Source organism: Plenodomus lingam, assembly GCF_022343315.1.
Source record: "Plenodomus lingam strain CAN1 chromosome Unknown contig_8, whole genome shotgun sequence".
In the NCBI taxonomy this organism is placed as follows: domain Eukaryota; kingdom Fungi; phylum Ascomycota; class Dothideomycetes; order Pleosporales; family Leptosphaeriaceae; genus Plenodomus; species Plenodomus lingam.
The window spans coordinates 1,424,711-1,441,749 of NW_027093972.1; the positions used below are offsets into that span (position 1 = coordinate 1,424,711).

Genomic DNA, 17,039 nt, shown 5'->3' on the forward strand with positions numbered 1-17,039 from the left:
AGAGCGGTGGACAAGGAGCATGGAAAGAGAAGGTTGCAAAGGGGAGTAGTAGATCTTATACTCTAGGCTCCAAAGTAGGCTATGAAAGGGAGAAGCAAGAAGGCCAGCCACTCACTCAGCAATCACATTACGCCGAGCTGGGCCAGGTCAGGCGGGTTGTATGAGGCGTGTGATGTGCATGGTAGGCTGGTAGGTAGGCTGCATGTGTAGGTAGGATGCAAATAGCCATGGGAGGGCGACCACTCAGATAGGCAGGCCGGGGGAATGTGGACAGCTTGATAAGGGCACGTGCAGATTGTACCTGCGATTACGCGTTGGACCCTGGATCTTGTCTGACACGCTAGGGGTGGACACTAGAGTGTTTGCGGGCTAGCGGCAACAGCCCTCCGTTGCACCCCGAGCACGAGTGCATTGTCACTTGCATGTCCTGATTGCTTCTCCAAAACACATTGCTGAAGGAATAGTGGTTTCTCTTCGAGTCCCACGTCAGTAGCCATTGGTATACATGAGACCTTTTTCTACCAGCACTCTTCGTGCTTGCTCAGCTTACAATCCTGATCCTCCTTCTACCATGTACTTGTGCCTGTGAAACGTGACGATGAACTTTCCCTATTCGAAAGATGATAGTACATCTCAGCTCGGCGCTCCATGGCTCGAGATGTTGGAAACAAATGCAGCAACGGAGTCTTCTACAAGGACAAGTGTATACTCACAGTGGCCAACTGCCAGTATCATTACCTAGTCTGCGCGGTCGACAGCACAAAGAGGGTCCATTCATCGCGGGGCGTCTTGTTGGCGCGTTTTGCATGTTTACGGGGTCCGTGCACACCACAACATGCGAGCCCGCACTCGCACCTCACCCAAGACGACATCGCAAACGGCGGCCAGCACAGCTCTAACCGCTCCTAACCCTCCAGTTTGACAAGACAAACACAAAAATGGCTTCCCTATCGCCGCGCAAGTCTACACGCGCCGCCGCCACGCGCAGAAAGGCGCCCATCATCGACAATTCGGACGAAGAGGAAAACCGCACTCCGAGCCCACAAGTCAAGGCTGAAGAAGAAGAAGAAGAAGAGGAGGAATTCACACCTGCACCCGCACCGCTCAAAACGGGAAGAGGCCGAGGTCGTCCACGGAAAGCTGCAGCAAAGGATGAAGATGCCATGCCCAAAGCGGCGACGAGACGACGGACGCGGGTTACAGAGTCGGCCGAGCCCTCGCAATTGCTCACTCCTGCAAAGGAAAGCACCAGGGCGTCATCTCCGGTGAAAACCGTCCCCAAGAAGCGCGGGCGCAAACCCAGGATCTCAGTGGCCGAGAGTGTGGCAGACAGCGTTGCAGAGGAGGACGCATCGCAGTTGCTTACACCAGCAGCTTCTGCCTCGCCTGAAGCCTCGCGAATAGAGGAGAGCAGTGAACACACACTTGTGCCGGGCACACCGCTTGCAGACATCACGAGCAGCAGCATAAACGAGCAGACTCCTGTGCAGCCATCCGCGGAACAGTCCGTTGCGGATAGCAGTACAGCATTGGACGACGATGGGGAAAGGACCCCAAGGGCAGGCGGGACTCCAGAGCCACTCGCAGAGGTTACACAAATTAAAGACTCACGTCAATCACTTGAACCAGAGGCGACGGTCAAGCCAGAGGCACCAACAGAGCCACAGGCGGGCATGGCCTACAATGTCAGCTCACAGCAACCGCTCAAGGAGACGCCAGCCGAGATTGTCGCAAAGAGGCGGGCGGCGGCGATGCCAGTCTTGCACGACGAAAATGCGCCAAAACAAAGGACCGTCATCACCTGGCTGGTTCTCAACAACTTCAAGAGTTATGCCGGCCGACAAGAGGTTGGCCCTTTCCATGCCTCCTTTTCAGCCGTAGTAGGACCCAACGGATCTGGCAAGTCCAACGTGATCGACTCGCTGCTCTTCGTCTTCGGTTTCCGTGCGAGCAAGATGCGACAAGGCAAGCTTTCGGCCCTGATTCACAACTCGTTTGCCTATCCAGACCTGGACTTTTGCGAAGTCGAAGTTCATTTCCAAGAAGTCAAGGACCTGCCTGCTGGCGGATGTGAGGTCATTCCAGACTCACAGCTGGTCATCTCACGGCGAGCCTTCAAGAACAACTCGAGCAAGTACTACATCAATGGCAAAGAGTCCACCTTCACTATAGTCACAACACTACTCAAAGACCGAGGAGTCGATCTCGACCACAAGCGCTTCTTAATCTTACAGGGTGAAGTTGAGTCTATTGCGCAGATGAAGCCAAAGGCTACGGGTGAACACGACGATGGCCTGCTCGAATATCTAGAAGACATTGTTGGGACATCAAAATACAAAGCGCCCATCGAAGATACTGCCGCCGAACTCGAGACGTTGAACGAGGTCTGTCGCGAAAAGAACGCCCGGGTGCAACACGTGGAGAAGGAGAAGAGTGGACTGGAAGAGAAAAAGGACAAGGCTTTGGCATACATCCGCGACGAAAATGAATTGGCCACAAAGCAGTGCACACTCTATCAAATCTACATCTCCGAGTTCGACGATCACATCCAAGTCACCCAAGAGTCCGTCAACGAACTACAAGCTCATCTTGACGAGGAGATAGCGAAGCACCAAGGCAACGAAGAGGGTATCAAAGAGCTCGAACAGCAGTACAGGAAGGGTGCCAAGGGCTGTGAACAGCTCGAGAAGAAGAGCCAGGAGCTGCAAAAAGAAGTTGCTCGCATTGACAAAGAGACTGTCAAATTCGAGGAGAAGAAGAAGTTTCTGGCTGGCAAGCAGAAGAAGCTTGAGAAGACCAAGGAGACGAGCAGCTACGGCAGGTCCGAGGCTGATACACTGGCAAAACAATACGCTGCGGATCTGGAGCGCTACAATGAGGAGATTGCCGAGCTCGAACAAAGCATGAAGATTGAAGAAAAAGAACTGGAATCTGTGCGCCGCAGCCTTGCGGGCAAGACACAAGGTCTCTCTGACGAGATTGCAGCGAAGCAAAAGTCTCTCGAGCCTTGGAGTGCCAAGATCAACGAGAAGCAGTCAGCTATTGCGGTTGCGCAGAGTGAACTCGACATCTTGCGTGAGCGCGAGAACGCTGGAGCCAAGGGCATCGCCAGTATCGAGGAGAAGATAGCCGGCCTGGAGGCATCGAAAGAGGCCAAAGCTGCAGAACTGGCAGAGTGTAAAGCTGAGAAAAAGCGCATTGCAAAAGAGTTACAGAAGGTTCAAGCCCAGCTCGAAGAACTCTCGCAAAGGGAGCCAGCTGTACGGTCGAAGCTGTCTGGCGCTAGGGCAAAGGCAGACGAAGCGCGTGCTAGTTTGTCTTCTGCGCAAACCCAGGGCAACGTCTTGTCTGGTCTCATGCGTCTCAAGGAGTCTGGTCGAATTGAGGGCTTCCATGGTCGGCTTGGTAATCTCGGTACTATTGACCAAAAGTATGATGTTGCCATCTCCACGGCTTGTCCACAGCTAGACAATATGGTTGTGGACACTGTAGAATCTGGTCAGCAGTGTATCGAGTACTTGCGGAAGAACAATCTCGGTCGCGCCAATTTCATTCTCCTTGATCGCCTTGCAAAGCGGGATATGTCGCCAGTACAAACACCTGAGAACGTGCCCCGCCTTTTCGATCTTGTGAAGCCCAAGGATGACAGGCTCAAACCTGCTTTCTTCCAGGTCATGACCAACACCCTGGTAGCCGAGGACCTGGACCAAGCTGAACGCATCGCATATGGCGTCAAGCGCTGGCGAGTTGTTACGCTCGATGGAAAGCTCATCGATACGGCTGGTACCATGAGTGGTGGTGGCACTCGCGTTGTCAAGGGCAAGATGTCTTCCAAGTTGGCCTCAGATGTCTCCAAGGACCAAGTTGCAAAGCTCGAGCAAGATCGGGACATACTCGAACAGACCTTTGTAGAGTTCCAACAAGAGCAGCGGGAACTAGAGACCGCGCTGCGGGATCTCAATCAGCAACTACCCGAGTTTGACACCAAGGCCCAAAAGCTAGCGCTAGAGTTGGAAAGCTACGACCGCAACCTCGCGGATTGCCAACGACGCATTGAAGAACTTGGTGCAGAGCAGTCATCGACGAAATCAGACAAGGGCCGTGTGACTTCACTGGAGAAGACCATAGCGTCGCTCGAACAGGAGGTCGCCAAACTCCACACTGAGACTGCGGATGTCGAAGCAGAGATCAAGGAGCTTCAAGACAGGATCATGGAGATTGGTGGTGTCAAGCTACGAAGTCAAAAGGCCAAAGTCGATGGCTTGAAGCAACAAATTGATACATTGACGGATCAAGCCTCGTCCGCCGAAGTCTCAAAGTCGAAAGAGGACAAGCAACGAATCAAGCATGAAAAGGCACACGCAGACGCCATCAAGGAGCTTGAGAAGCTCGCAATAGAGGCCGAGAAGATCGAAGAGGATATGGCTGCCCAGCATCGCGATGCTTCTGGCATAAGGAGACAGGCCGAGGAGGCGCAAGAGGTATGTTTGTACAGGAAGGATACCACTTGGACGTTGCTAACATGGTGATAGGCGCTCGAAACACAAAAAGAGGAACTTGAGGTCCTGAAGAAGGAGCTCGATGAGAGGACGGCCGAGCTCAATGAGACCCGTGCTGCCGAGATTGAGATGCGGAATAAACTCGATGAGGGCAAGAAGAGTCTGAGCGAGTTCCAAAAGAAGCAGGCCTACTTCTGTGACAAGATGAGCAAACTAGTCTACCAGAATGTGACGTGAGTAATGGCAGCCCTGTGAATATACAACTTCTAATGTTCTTCAGCGATCTCGGCGAAGCACAGGAAAGCGAGGAAGGCCTCCCTTCGTTCAGCAAAGACGAGCTCCAGGACATGGACAAGTCCGAACTCAAAGCGGCCATCGCCTCGCTAGAAAAGAAGAATGAGTCTACCCAAGTTGACCTCTCTGTTCTAGAGGAATACCGCAAGCGCGTCGAAGAACACGCCGCACGATCGGCCGACCTTGCCGAAGCTACCAAGATGCGCGACATTGTAAAAGCAAGAGGGATCGATCTCAGCAACCGAAGACGCGACGAATTCCAAACCGGCTTCGACCTCATCAATGCCCGGCTGAAAGAAATGTACCAAATGATCACCATGGGCGGTCTCGCTGACCTCGTTTACGCCGACAGCACCGACGCCTTCCTCGAAGGCATCTCCTTCTCCGTCAAGCCGCCCAAGAAGTCGTACAAGATCATTTCGAACCTGTCTGGCGGGGAGAAGACGCTTGCCTCGCTCGCCCTCGTCTTTGCGCTGCACCACTACAAGCCGACGCCGCTGTACGTCATGGACGAGATTGATGCGGCTCTCGACTTCCGCAACGTCAGTATTATTGCGGGCTATATCAAGGAGCGCACGCGCAACGCCCAGTTTGTGGTGATTTCGCTGCGCAATAATATGTTTGAGCTGGCGGCGCGGTTGGTGGGTGTGTACAAGGTCAATCATATGACCAAGAGCGTTACGATTGAGAATAAGGATTATATCACGGCGAGGGCGTAGGAGGGGTTGGATTGAAATGGGCGGGGAGGCCGAGTCAGTGGGCAGGCGGTTACAAAGGAAATGCTGATATTTTGGAGGAGGCAAGGAGGTGCGGTGTTTTGACAATGGGCGTTTAAAGGCAGGAAGAATAAGATACCTGGGATTGGACAGTCAGGGCAAGGTATGGAATCTTTGAAGGTTCCAGTGGGGGGTGGGGTTTGTTGTTGGCATGACTACATGATGGCTATTGGCATGGCCTTTTGACAATGTTGACAATGAGTGTGAATGAGTAGTGTTTAGGTGATGATGTGCGTATATATGTCTTGTCTTCGACTACTTCAAATCATGCGACTCGGCGCAAGCAGGGTCAACAGCATTAGCACCAGTGCCAGCACTTGGATGCTTTGCATGCGTGCAAACATAGGCATATCCAGGCTGATGGCTTGGCAGACTCAGCAGACTCACACTATCATACTTTTTGGTCAAGGGGCGGAGAGGGAGCGTTGAACGTCGTGAATGTCATGGCTCTTGTCTCAACCAAGTTAGCGTCAAAGTGGCGGCGTCCATGCCTCGGCTTCCTACGGGTTACCACCCAGTGTCAGTAAGCGAAAGACACAACAGTGAACAGCTTTGGGGGGCGTGGAACACGGTGTATACTCTGGATACACTTGGGTTGTATACTCGATATATACAAAAGAAGGCCTCAATCGCAAACATCCCCCCCTCCACAACAGCCCCAAACCCCGCCATCAACCACAACAAACAATGCTCCTCTCACGACCCACCCCGCGGCTCCTCCACCGCATACTCCAACGAAGAACGTACGCGACATCTGAAGCCCCTTCCCTCTCCGTCTCCACCGTACCAGCACCGCACTGCGGCAGCATACGCATTCTCTCGCTCAACCGGCCCGCAGCGCGCAATGCGATTTCGAGGCAATTGCTCGCCGAGCTGAACCACCAGGTCAGTAGTATATACGATGAAGGCGAGGGTGGGGCCACGCGCGCCCTGGTGCTTGCGAGTGAAGTGGATTCTAGTTTTTGCGCAGGCGCAGACTTGAAGGAAAGGGCTACGTTTACGCAGGAGGAGTGGGTTGTCCTGTTTTTTTTTTTTTTGGAACTCCTCATTTCCAACACGCTTTCAATAGCTAACACAGGATCGCCCAAAAAAGCACCGCAAACTTCCTCACCTCCCTCCGCAACACCCTAACCTCCATCTCCCGCCTCCCCATCCCCACCATCTCCGCCCTCGCCGCCCCCGCATACGGCGGCGGCCTCGAACTAGCCCTCACCACGCACCTCCGCGTCTTCGGCTCGACCACCGTCGTCGGCCTGCCCGAAACCCGGCTCGCGATCATCCCCGGCGCAGGCGGCACCTACCGTCTCCCCGCGCTCATTGGGCTCTCGCGCGCCCGCGACATGATTCTCACGGGCCGGCGGGTGGCCGCGCCCGAGGCCTACTTCCTCGGTCTCTGCGACCGGCTGGTCGAGATTGGGGAGGAGGAGGCGCAGACGCAGGGGGCGGCGCGTAAGAAGGTGTTGGGTGAGGCGGTGCGGCTGGCGAGGGAGATTTGTGAGGGTGGGCCGGTGGCGATTCGGGCGGCGTTGCAGGCGGTGGAGGGGTGTGCGGCGGGGGAGAGGGCGGAGAATGCGGCGTATGGGGTTGTGGTGCGGACGAGGGATAGGGATGAGGCGTTGGTTGCGTTTGGGGAGAAGAGGAAGCCGGTGTTCAAGGGGCAGTGATTGATATCACCACCATCATTATTCTCATTTGTTCTCATATCCCTAGCCTACCATGCAATGCACCAAAACCCCACCACCAGCCTTGCCCCACAACAACAACTACAACACCACCCCCCCTCCTCCCTTTTACATCCTACTCTTAATCTCCTCCAACAAGCTCGCCAACTCCCCCTTGTCCGCCTCCTTGGTCGGCCACGAAATCCCCAACCCCTCGTCCGCACTCGGCTTCGGAATCAGATGAAAATGCACATGATCGACCAACTGATGGGCCGCGCGCCCGTTATTCTGCAGCACGTTGTAGTCGACCAGGCGCTGTGCTTGTGCAATCTTCTTCGTTACGGAGAGGATCTCTGAGAGCTGGTCGTCGGGTATGTCGTGGAGCTTTGCGCCGTGGTGTTTGGGGATTATGAGCTGGAGGAGGTGGTGGGGGGGTGTTTGTTAGTAGGGTGGGGTGGTGAGGGAGGGGGAGGGGGAGATGTACAGAGTGACCGCGACTCAAGGGGCCGATGTCGAGAAAGGCAAGTGTTTTTTCACTTTCGAAGATTTTGAGCGAGGGGATTTCTCCTGGGGGGCGGGCATGGCAGGGTCGTGTTAGTTCGGTTGTGATTGTCTTGTTTGCGTGTTTGGCGCCGTGCCCCCGGTAGATGGGAGGGCATGGGCCGGAGGGGAGCCGTGGCCGGCTTACCTTTGATGATCTTGCAGAAAATACAGGCGGCGCTGGACATTGTGGTGCTCGGTGCTTGGGTGGTTACGCGGTGATGTGTGTGTGTGGTCTGGTGGTGGTGTTTATTGGTGAGAGGGCGGGGGTTGGGGAGAGAGGGCGGGTGGGACGGGATGGAAAGTGGGGGGTTGTAGTTACATAGTTACTAACGTTAGTTACGTTACTCGGTCCCGTTGGCCGTTGATTGAATTCGCAACACGGATCCGCCGTGTGAACGCTTCTGTTTGGCTGCGGAAGTGTGTCGACAGGCCTTGCTTTTCTGTAACAGGAGGAAAGATGGAAGATGCTCTTCCAGCCTGTGTGTTGTTTGTTGCTGGCTTTGTACTTGAGCGGGCTGGGTTCGATGGTGATGGTATACGGTAGGCTTTTCGGAAGAGTGAAGAAACGCTCAGCAGTTTTGAAGCATGTCTAGTCTTCAACCCGTCTTTCTTTTTTCTAATGAAATGGCTTTACTTTCTAAGGTTATTTGCCTTGCATACTTGACAACTTTCACGCTGTTTCTCTTGTTGCTATTGCTACTCGTCGCACACCTAACTATTCCCCAGCCGATTGAACATGCATGTCGACCACAAACTCATTCACTTACTACCAATACATGCAGCACTATCGGATTCCACAATCAGCTACACAGACATCCTTCTCAAAACACTTATTTTCATTCATTCGCAAACTTCGGTCCATCAAATCTGCACAGTCTCCAAAACTTCACACAAGACCACTCGATCCCCTCCCCGATCCCCTCCACGCAATCATCCACAGATCCCCCTACCCAGTAAAATTCCCAATAAAAACCACAAGAATCGCACAATACGCCGCACTTGCCGCAAACAACTCATGCCGCGCCGCCCGCGTCAGCAACGACATGGCCGCACTAAACAGCAACGTAAAGACCATGAGCACGCCCACGGCATTGAACGTATTATGCGTGTTTGCATTCCCCGATCCCGCTGACAACGCGGACACTAGCAGTCTATCCAGTGTCGCATTTGCATTTACACCAGTGCTGTTCAGCAGGGCATTCGCAATGCTCGTGGGATTACTGGCAATGTCACCGCCACCGCCACTGCCACCGGTGATTCGGTACATGACTACGACGGGAACGACAAGGAGACAGAAGATTACAAAGGTGATGAGGATGTTGACGAGCTTGTCGATGCGCGTGCTGCTGTAGTAGGAGATTGTTGGGTCCGTGGTTTTGGCCTGGAGTTCTGGGGTACGCAGGAGGGGCTGGGCTTGGTGTTAGTTGGTTGTTTGGAGAGAGGAAGGTTGGAAGAGGGGTTGAGGTGGTTGGAAGGTAGTGGGATGAAGCAGTACGGCTGAGGGAAGAGGTAGTGACAGTGCTAAAATTCTAATGAATTGACTGGTTTCCGGGTGGAAGTGAACATGGAATTGACCAGGCCATGCATACCACAACGACTCCTATTCCCATCCTAACCACCTCCTCCATCCACGCAAAAAGAAAAGGACAAAGAAAAAGAAAAGAAAACACCATCATACCTGCAGCGGCGGGGTCTTCAGCCCAAACACCTTTTTAAGCGCCTGATCCACACGCCCAATACTCGACTCCACGCCCCCATCAAACGTCGCCCACTCACGCCCACCCGTCAGCGAAACCACGTCCTCTTTGCTGCGTATGGCGTCCATTGGCGCGTCCATGAGCGGCTTCTTGTTGTTGTGGTAGCGCCGGACGCTGCGGTAATTGCGGTCAGACGGCTTTTGAAAGGATTCCAAGGTGCGGGATTTGATAAGTATGTCGTCTACGCAGGGTGAGTATGAATACACTTCATCTTTCTTATCCTTTGTCATTTGCTCATCGTCTTTTCAACCGTTTGACTCCATGCAAGAATAGTGCTCGGCAGACTCACCATATTCAATCAACTTCTCCTTGATCTCACGCAGGACTACCCTGCGCGTCCGGGTCCCAGGCAAGTCACTGCTGCAGCTGGAATCATAGTCTCGGGATCGCAGACGGTTGACGTCGACTTCATAGTCGTTCCAGTCGATTTCATCGAGTTCGTTTTCGAGGCAGCGGAGTTCGTCTTGCAAGTCAAGGAGGACGCGGGAGTGGAGATAGCTGTAAGACCGGTAGAGTGAAAAGTTTGCTTCGCTGGCTTGGAAGGCGGCGAGTTGGGGGAAGCCTCTGGGGGTATTTTCCACTGGGCGATTTGGCGGGTTAGCTGTGGGCCGGTGTCTGGCACGGCTTTGAGCAAGTTGGGCTTACATTTTCGGGTCTTCGTGTAAGTGACTGCTGCGGGTTCCGGATCTGACCGAAAGGGTGAAGTTATTCGCTGTAGAAAGTTGGGCTTGATTTTTTTGGAATTGTCTGACGTCGTCTTAGCATGATTTCGTGACGATGCAATGTTGCGGCCCCCATTTGTCCCCTGTCAGATATTCCTGCTACTCTTGCGGCTACAGCTTTGCAACAGGAAGAGGCAGGATAATAGTAGGAGCAGGCGACTGAGTTGAACCATGTAGCTAGCGTCCATGTGTGCAGGATGCCTTGGGGGCCAGAATCGCGGGACATGTTCACTTACGAGGCTGTGCACTCTCAACATCGACTGAGCTGGGACACTCCGACGACCGTATCGAAGACCCTTCATCATCTGCTCTTTCAACTACGACGTCTCCTGTCAGTGTAGTGTCGGTGTTTGTTGGTGATGCAGGCGTTTCAGACATCTTGTCATCGGTAAAGGTGTCGTCGGTCATGGTACGTAGAGGAGGGGCCATTTTGGCAAATTATTCGCACGCAGCTCAGGTAAGATGGAGTGAGTTAGGCAATGCGAGTGGCAAGGCCAACAAAAGTATGGAAGATGGGGAGATCCTTGCACATAAATTCACATATGATTGCAATGACAAAGTATACAATGCGTGGCTCATAACACTCTGGCTCATGAAGCTTTGAGGCGGGTGAGCCGTCAATGTAATAACCACCGCAAGTATGGTGAGTAAACCAAAAGGGTAAGAGGATCATTGCTGTCTTCCCGCAGTCACAGCCACCCAGCCTGAGTACTACATACACGATTGGTTCTCATGATTTTGACCATGGTCATTCCGGTGAGCTCAGCCACAGCCAATGTAACACGTCACAATTCTCAGGCGGGTCGCTCCATCTTCAACACCCCATCGCGGTACCACTTGCCCTTGTTGTGTACTGCCTTCTTCTCCTCGTCCCAGAGCTGAAAAACTGCAGTGGCTTTGCTCTCGCTGTATCTTCCTTTGTGGATCTTGAAGATGCCCATGTCGCGTACCCCGTTTTCTACAACGGACATGTGCACTGTGTCGCCCTTTTTGAAAAGCGTGCCCTGCTGTGGTATCATTGAGCGTAAAACTTGAAGAATGGAGAAAAGCGCTTACCATGAGGGCGTTGACATCGTTCGCTACGCCGGACTTTTGCATGCATTCATCGCTATCATCGGATAGAGAATCCTGATGCTCATCCTGCAGCTTATCATCAGCTTTGCCACACAAAGCTAAGGGTCCAGATTTTACTTGCCTCGATTGCCTCCTGCGCGGGCTGGTCCTCTGTTTTGCTCGTCGACATGTTGGCTGGAGATGTGGTAGATTGAAACGATAGGAGAGCCTTGTGTGTGGTGCCTTTCAAGGCAAGAAACTACCTATTGATATAGCCAAGAGGATGTCATCACCAGCTTCCCAGTCCATAATTTTTACCTTGCAGCCCCAGGCAGCAGAAGGTTCACCGGTGTACGCTCAACAGGTTGCAGGGGGTTCACGACATGCATAGCCGCTCCTTTGAGTTCTGGCTGAAGAATCTCACCATGTCGGCCCCCCCCAAATTACTGCCTTGCTGACAGAAATGGACAATGCGACACTGCCTTCAAGCCATTGCGCTTAGTACTTGCATGAAGTGCCAACTTCAATCCGCAACATGCCCATCGTATTGGTGTGAGTATGCCATGTTCGGCCCCCAAACGTCAGATTTCAAGGCAACGACGGCTGATGGGCGGGTCGTTAGCTGCATGCGTGGCTGACTGCGCACTCTTGCCGCCATCTGGCATGTCCCACCGCTATGGAGGCAGAAAGATGGAGCGAGCAAACGCATTTCTTTATTATGGCTCTGTCCTGCGAACTCCTCCAGCCTTGAAGCCTACTCCTCGGCTTGACCAATGGCCTCTCTCTCATCTGAAATAGCGGATGCTGTAAGGACAGAGATTGCATCGAGCGCGACAAATCCTCTTCCAAACTCCGTCATCCATGCCACAGCAGACCTCGACATTTGTATCCAGTCGATCGAACAAAAGTCGACACGGAATGCAGGGCCTTCGCAAAGCTTGACTCCGCTGTTGAACAGTACTACTGGTAACTCGGCCGACGAGGATGTCGACTTCCAGAACAAGGCGCTGGCCATGCAAGCATGGTGGGGTGAAGCCATCGCTAAGAATATGGACCTGCCAGAGGGCTACGCCAGAGTTGCAGTTCTTCTCATCAGGTGGGCGGATGAATTAGACAAAGAGCTCAACACGGGTGAAGAGGTACGTGGGCGATCAAGTCTGGACTCAGCGTTTTCTCCACCACCGAAGCTATATTAACCGACGCGTAGACTAGAGAACTGGAAGCTCTCTTTCGTGACCGCTTCCACTATGATACAAAGACTGTGGAACTGAATGTTCGCCGCAAAGCCCAACACCAACTTGATGCCCACGTGAGCGAGTTCATTCGCGACAATGACGGGCCGCACAATCTGCTCATTGTATACTACACCGGCCACGGTCGATACCCTGAGGCGGAGAAGTACTTGGAGCTCACAGCCACTCGATCACCGTTGCCTGGCAAATTCACCATGGACGCAAGGGCAAATTGGAATAAAGTCGAAAACCTACTCCAGCATGAGGATGTCGAAGCTGATGTCTTGACCATCCTTGACACCTGCTACTCAAGCAACCATGTCAAGTCCAGCAAGCAGTACAACAAGAAATGCGAATTGCTTAGCGCCTGTATGTTGGACCAAACTACCTCATCGCCAGGCGACTACTCCTTCACCCGAGCGCTAATTGACGCCATTGTGGGAAAAGAAGGACTCCTAGGGACAGGGGAGCGCCCCTTCTCCACATTCAGTCTGAGCCAACGCATCAACCTCAACAAACGCCGCCATCGTCAACCCTGTGGCATTTGGGACCGTGGCAAAACGGTCCAGCACAGTGATCCCCATATTTACCTCGTCCCCCTCAAGCCTGGCATAGTTCGTGACCTCCAGCAAGCCACATGGCGCCCCCTTCCCAAAGCCTATCTCACATTACGCTTTGGCCTCCGAGACAAAACCATGAATGAAGAGCAAATCGAATTCATCACCATGACACTCGCCAAGAAATTCAATAGCAAAGCCATGGTTGGCTTACGAAGAATCGATTGGGTCGGCATCGAGCCCGCGCCACCAATCACGCACTTCCAACGCGTGGCGCTGGTCATGTCTGTAATCAAGAAGTGGAGGAGATTTCTCAAGAGGCCGAAAGAAGAGAAGGAACAGAAGAGATTGTCACAGAGCACAGTGGACAAAATTTCCATGGCAGCCTGCACGAAGGAAAGCGATGGTGAAGACTTGGGCGCGCCGCTGCGGTCACCATTGAAACGTGCAATGGAGAAGGATATGAGTGCAGAAAGTCCAATGGACTCCAAGAGACGACATCTTGACATCGCAGAGCCGCCATCGCCACCTGTGTCGACTTCGTCTCTTGTTGACCATGATCTCTTGTAGACATCGATGTAAAAAACAGCCGCATCTCTTATCCTATCCTGACTAATCGATTTATCATCTTAGTAACTCTCTTCCTATCCTTTTATCTTCGCGTTTTCCTTGCCCGGATTGCCTTACTCAAGATAGATACTTCGCGCGCATGAGTAGTTAGATTGGGCAGCTAGCTTGTTCAGCATTACAGTTCTAGGTACAATCATCTTGCTTGTTTAATATAATTCCATGGGAATCCACGAATTCGACTTAGCTCAACTTTCAAAACATACATAACACTACGGTACAAAACCGGTTTACAGTAGCTATATTTATCTAAAGTAGACTAAGAAGTAGTTTAGGTAGAAGAAGTAAACCTAAATAGGGTTTATTATACCATGTATTCCACAAAAGTAAACTACTTTTATTTCTACTTCTATTAATCTACTAGTATTACGTAGTAATACCTAGTTTCCTACTATTTAAGTATTTTACCCCTCCTTTCTTTAATCTTCTTCACCACCTCTACCACCACCTCTACCACCACCACCTCCACCACCTCTATTATCACCACCTCCACCACCTCTACTACCTCTACCACCACCACCTCCACCACCTCTATCACCACCACCACCACCTCTACTACCTCCACCACCTCTACTACCTCCACCACCTCTACTACCTCTACCACCTCTACTACCTCCACCACCTCTACCACCTCTACTACCTCCACCACCTCTACTACCTCCACCACCTCTACTACCTCTACCACCTCTACTACCTCTACCACCTCTACTACCTCTACCACCTCTACTACCTCTACCACCTCTACTACCTCTACCACCACCTCTATCACCACTACCTCTATTATCACCACCTCCTATTAGTAAAAATATCATGACTTATTATTATGTCATATGTGCGTATAGCGTGAAGCTAATCATTTCTACCCCTTTTAGTCTTAGTTAGGTATTATAGCGTATAATAGAAATAAAACTACTTTTTATACTTAATTTAAACCCCTACTATAAAAGTAAACTACTACTTTAATAAAAGTAAACTACTACTTTAAACCTATTTACAGGTATACACAAGGGCAGTTTACACCTATATAGTAAACCCCTAGCGTACCATTCTATAGTAAACAATTTTTTACCGTAGTGCGTGTTAAGAGCTCTAGCCTTGTGGGCGCATCCTAAGAACATCATGCAACAATCATTCCCGACAAATACAAGCTTATCTTTCTTCCATCGCATATCAATCATTTTCTCCAACAAAGAGGCGCTCTACAGCTCATTAACGTACTTTGTCTATCTATCTTCCTCTTCACTACGCTCGATCTTGTCTCTTTAGGCTTGACGGCACAAAATAAAACGCAACAATCGGAGATTGTACCAGGGTTTTCGTGTTTCTCAAACTTCCTAAGTAAACCTGGTGAGTAATTAGAACCCAGATGATATCCTAATAACATGTTATTAGTATAATTCAGGCTATTTCAAGATTGTGTTGACCTTCTTTGTTATAATAGAAGTGTTCACTCTAGCCTGTACCCTTCGTATCGTTGTGAATGTATGTGTAGATACGCCTGTGCTGGACAGCATAATTGAGGCTTTGATGGGACAAGCCTTATGGTAGTCATCACAGTGACTTTTCATGTTTTCTGCATCTTAGATACAATAGATCTCACTTGGGTCGTGGTTCTATGTGGTGAGCAGCACCTGGCCAGCTGGTATAATTCCACCCTTAGAGATTGTTCGATCGCAGTTAGTGAGATAAGATGTATGACAGATGAGCTATGTAATGAGTGAATGGAAAAACTCGATAGACAGTCAGCGTCTCATCCTTGTACTCGATGGAAATAGCTGCCGTCGCCTGAGTTTGATCAGAAGTGCTCAACAGATAAGTTAATCACTCTTGTATGCAATCGTAAACCTCGCATCTACTGCATTCGTTGCTTCTCTCCACTTAAGCAAGGGTACGGTAACGGCCTGAAGAAACTCGCCCACTTCTATCATGTAGACAAGACGGAATTTCTCACTATATACAGTCAGGTCCAGCCAGCACATTCAGGCGGTGCTGGTAGAGGATTAAGGTAGAGTTTGGACAAAGAATCCAACCTTTCTGTCCCGACCGCGTTGATAGTCACTTACCGTCGTCCGGCAGCTGTCTCCACGAACACTTACAGCATAGCAAGTGGATATATTGGCGAATTATGCAAGCCTAGACATAGTAATTAGCAAGAAACTGTGATGTGTAAGCAACATTTCTTGATGCTCTGGTAGTCAGTTCCTTCCCGTGGCTCGAGTATCGGTGAGTTCGGCGCTTACGAGGGCGGTAGGATAGTGACACTTGTAGCTAACAGGTTGAAGTGGGGTGGAGTAATATCGATATTATTGATATTGCTGGGCGTTGCATACAATGGAAGGATTCAGATCAGGCCATTTCAAATCTGAGGCGATACGTAGCTTACTACCCAATGACCGCCGATTTCAATGCATCTTATTCTGTCACCATGTTTAGTATCTCTGTGTGTACAGCCACCAAGCCAAGTATCTAAACCATATACGAGAGGACGAGAGTACGCTTACTTCTGACCATAAGAGGTTATGATGTGGCGCCCGGTGCTTCCGGATCAAATGTAGATCTTGCTATCCGATCCCTTTTCTCAAAAAGTTCAATTGCCTCGAAAAATTTCGGAGTTCTCGATGAACCGAGATTCGGAGATTTAATGTCCGGCAAACTTACTGTATTGCTGTGCGCGACATTCCGTTGAAGAACGCCAAGTGTCTTGGTAGTATTATCGTTTAAAGCGAAATCGATGAGTACCTAACAAGTAGGATTGCCGAACCTATCCACATTCCGCTTGCTCATTGCCACAGCAATGATGAGCGCTGGCGTAACAAGCCTTTGTGTGCTCAATTAGACAGCTTCCTGTTGTTAGGAACAGTAGAGAGCAGGTTGTGATTACGGACATGAACTTCATACCTCGAGCCGTTTTACCGAATCTCAAGTGGGATATGAATAGCAGTGTCGTCAACGTGACCGAGGTTGCTAGTCTTAACAACGACGTTTTGGTGGCTGGAATAGAGAGCAGAAGGCTCGGTTGTAGTACCCTTGTGCTTCAAAGGAACGTGCGTATTCGGGTCGGTGGGTATGTTTTGTGTGACTTCTATAAAGGGTTGCTAAAGATGACTGGACTAAGTGGACCTCGAAGTTGAGCTACCAGCTGACCTTGGTCTAGACAATGCCGTCTGACTGCTAGAGTCCTATCAGCTGTCTTAACAAGGCCTTGGGGTAAGAACTAAAGGACCACAAATGTCAATCATGTCAACCGTGATACCTAACAGTGAGTCACAGTTGAGATGAGCAAAAGTCAACAATGAGATAATGTACTTGTATTGATAG

General features: G+C 51.2%; 6 protein-coding genes across 6 annotated transcripts; 3 read left to right on the plus strand and 3 right to left on the minus strand.

Annotated features, from left to right (window-relative positions):
• The first annotated feature begins 882 nt into the window (after nt 1-882).
• On the plus strand, nt 883-5,804 carry IAQ61_010544 (uncharacterized protein). Its single transcript, XM_003841889.2, has 3 exons — nt 883-4,481; nt 4,533-4,732; nt 4,780-5,804. Exons 1-3 carry the CDS (start codon nt 939-941, stop codon nt 5,510-5,512), a joined length of 4,476 nt encoding a protein of 1,491 aa, XP_003841937.2. The 5' UTR covers nt 883-938; the 3' UTR covers nt 5,513-5,804.
• A 452-nt stretch (nt 5,805-6,256) lies between these two features.
• On the plus strand, nt 6,257-7,233 carry IAQ61_010545 (uncharacterized protein; the record flags this gene model as incomplete). The annotated part of the gene is made up of 2 exons (XM_003841890.1): nt 6,257-6,579; nt 6,648-7,233. The coding sequence occupies 2 exons, from the start codon at nt 6,257-6,259 to the stop codon at nt 7,231-7,233; spliced, it is 909 nt and encodes a 302-aa protein (XP_003841938.1).
• Nucleotides 7,234-7,359: 126 nt separating this feature from the next.
• IAQ61_010546 (uncharacterized protein) lies at nt 7,360-7,958 on the minus strand (the record flags this gene model as incomplete). The annotated part of the gene is made up of 3 exons (XM_066098827.1): nt 7,360-7,644; nt 7,715-7,797; nt 7,919-7,958. 3 exons carry the CDS (start codon nt 7,956-7,958, stop codon nt 7,360-7,362), a joined length of 408 nt encoding a protein of 135 aa, XP_065951372.1.
• Nucleotides 7,959-8,682: 724 nt separating this feature from the next.
• Nucleotides 8,683-10,681, minus strand: IAQ61_010547 (uncharacterized protein; the record flags this gene model as incomplete). The annotated part of the gene is made up of 5 exons (XM_003841893.2): nt 8,683-9,181; nt 9,452-9,711; nt 9,820-10,110; nt 10,176-10,277; nt 10,489-10,681. 5 exons carry the CDS (start codon nt 10,679-10,681, stop codon nt 8,720-8,722), a joined length of 1,308 nt encoding a protein of 435 aa, XP_003841941.2. The 3' UTR covers nt 8,683-8,719.
• A 365-nt stretch (nt 10,682-11,046) lies between these two features.
• IAQ61_010548 (uncharacterized protein) lies at nt 11,047-11,532 on the minus strand (the record flags this gene model as incomplete). The annotated part of the gene is made up of 3 exons (XM_066098828.1): nt 11,448-11,532; nt 11,309-11,392; nt 11,047-11,259 (listed from the first exon to the last, which is right to left on the minus strand). The coding sequence occupies exons 1-3, from the start codon at nt 11,493-11,495 to the stop codon at nt 11,047-11,049; spliced, it is 345 nt and encodes a 114-aa protein (XP_065951373.1). The 5' UTR covers nt 11,496-11,532.
• Nucleotides 11,533-14,052, plus strand: IAQ61_010549 (uncharacterized protein). The gene is made up of 3 exons (XM_003841895.2): nt 11,533-11,857; nt 11,928-12,444; nt 12,513-14,052. The coding sequence occupies exons 2-3, from the start codon at nt 12,079-12,081 to the stop codon at nt 13,662-13,664; spliced, it is 1,518 nt and encodes a 505-aa protein (XP_003841943.1). The 5' UTR covers nt 11,533-11,857; nt 11,928-12,078; the 3' UTR covers nt 13,665-14,052.
• Nucleotides 14,053-17,039: the final 2,987 nt, after the last annotated feature.

Excerpts from the sequence above, each read along its gene's own strand:
- IAQ61_010549 (XM_003841895.2), top strand. The coding sequence starts at position 12,079 with ATGGCCTCTCTCTCATCTGAAATAGCGGATGCTGTAAGGACAGAGATT. Across the intron at positions 12,445-12,512 it reads AGCTCAACACGGGTGAAGAG|ACTAGAGAACTGGAAGCTCT; the intron begins GTACGTGGGCGA and ends ACCGACGCGTAG.
- IAQ61_010544 (XM_003841889.2), top strand. The coding sequence starts at position 939 with ATGGCTTCCCTATCGCCGCGCAAGTCTACACGCGCCGCCGCCACGCGC. Across the intron at positions 4,482-4,532 it reads AGGCCGAGGAGGCGCAAGAG|GCGCTCGAAACACAAAAAGA; the intron begins GTATGTTTGTAC and ends ACATGGTGATAG. Across the intron at positions 4,733-4,779 it reads CTAGTCTACCAGAATGTGAC|CGATCTCGGCGAAGCACAGG; the intron begins GTGAGTAATGGC and ends AATGTTCTTCAG.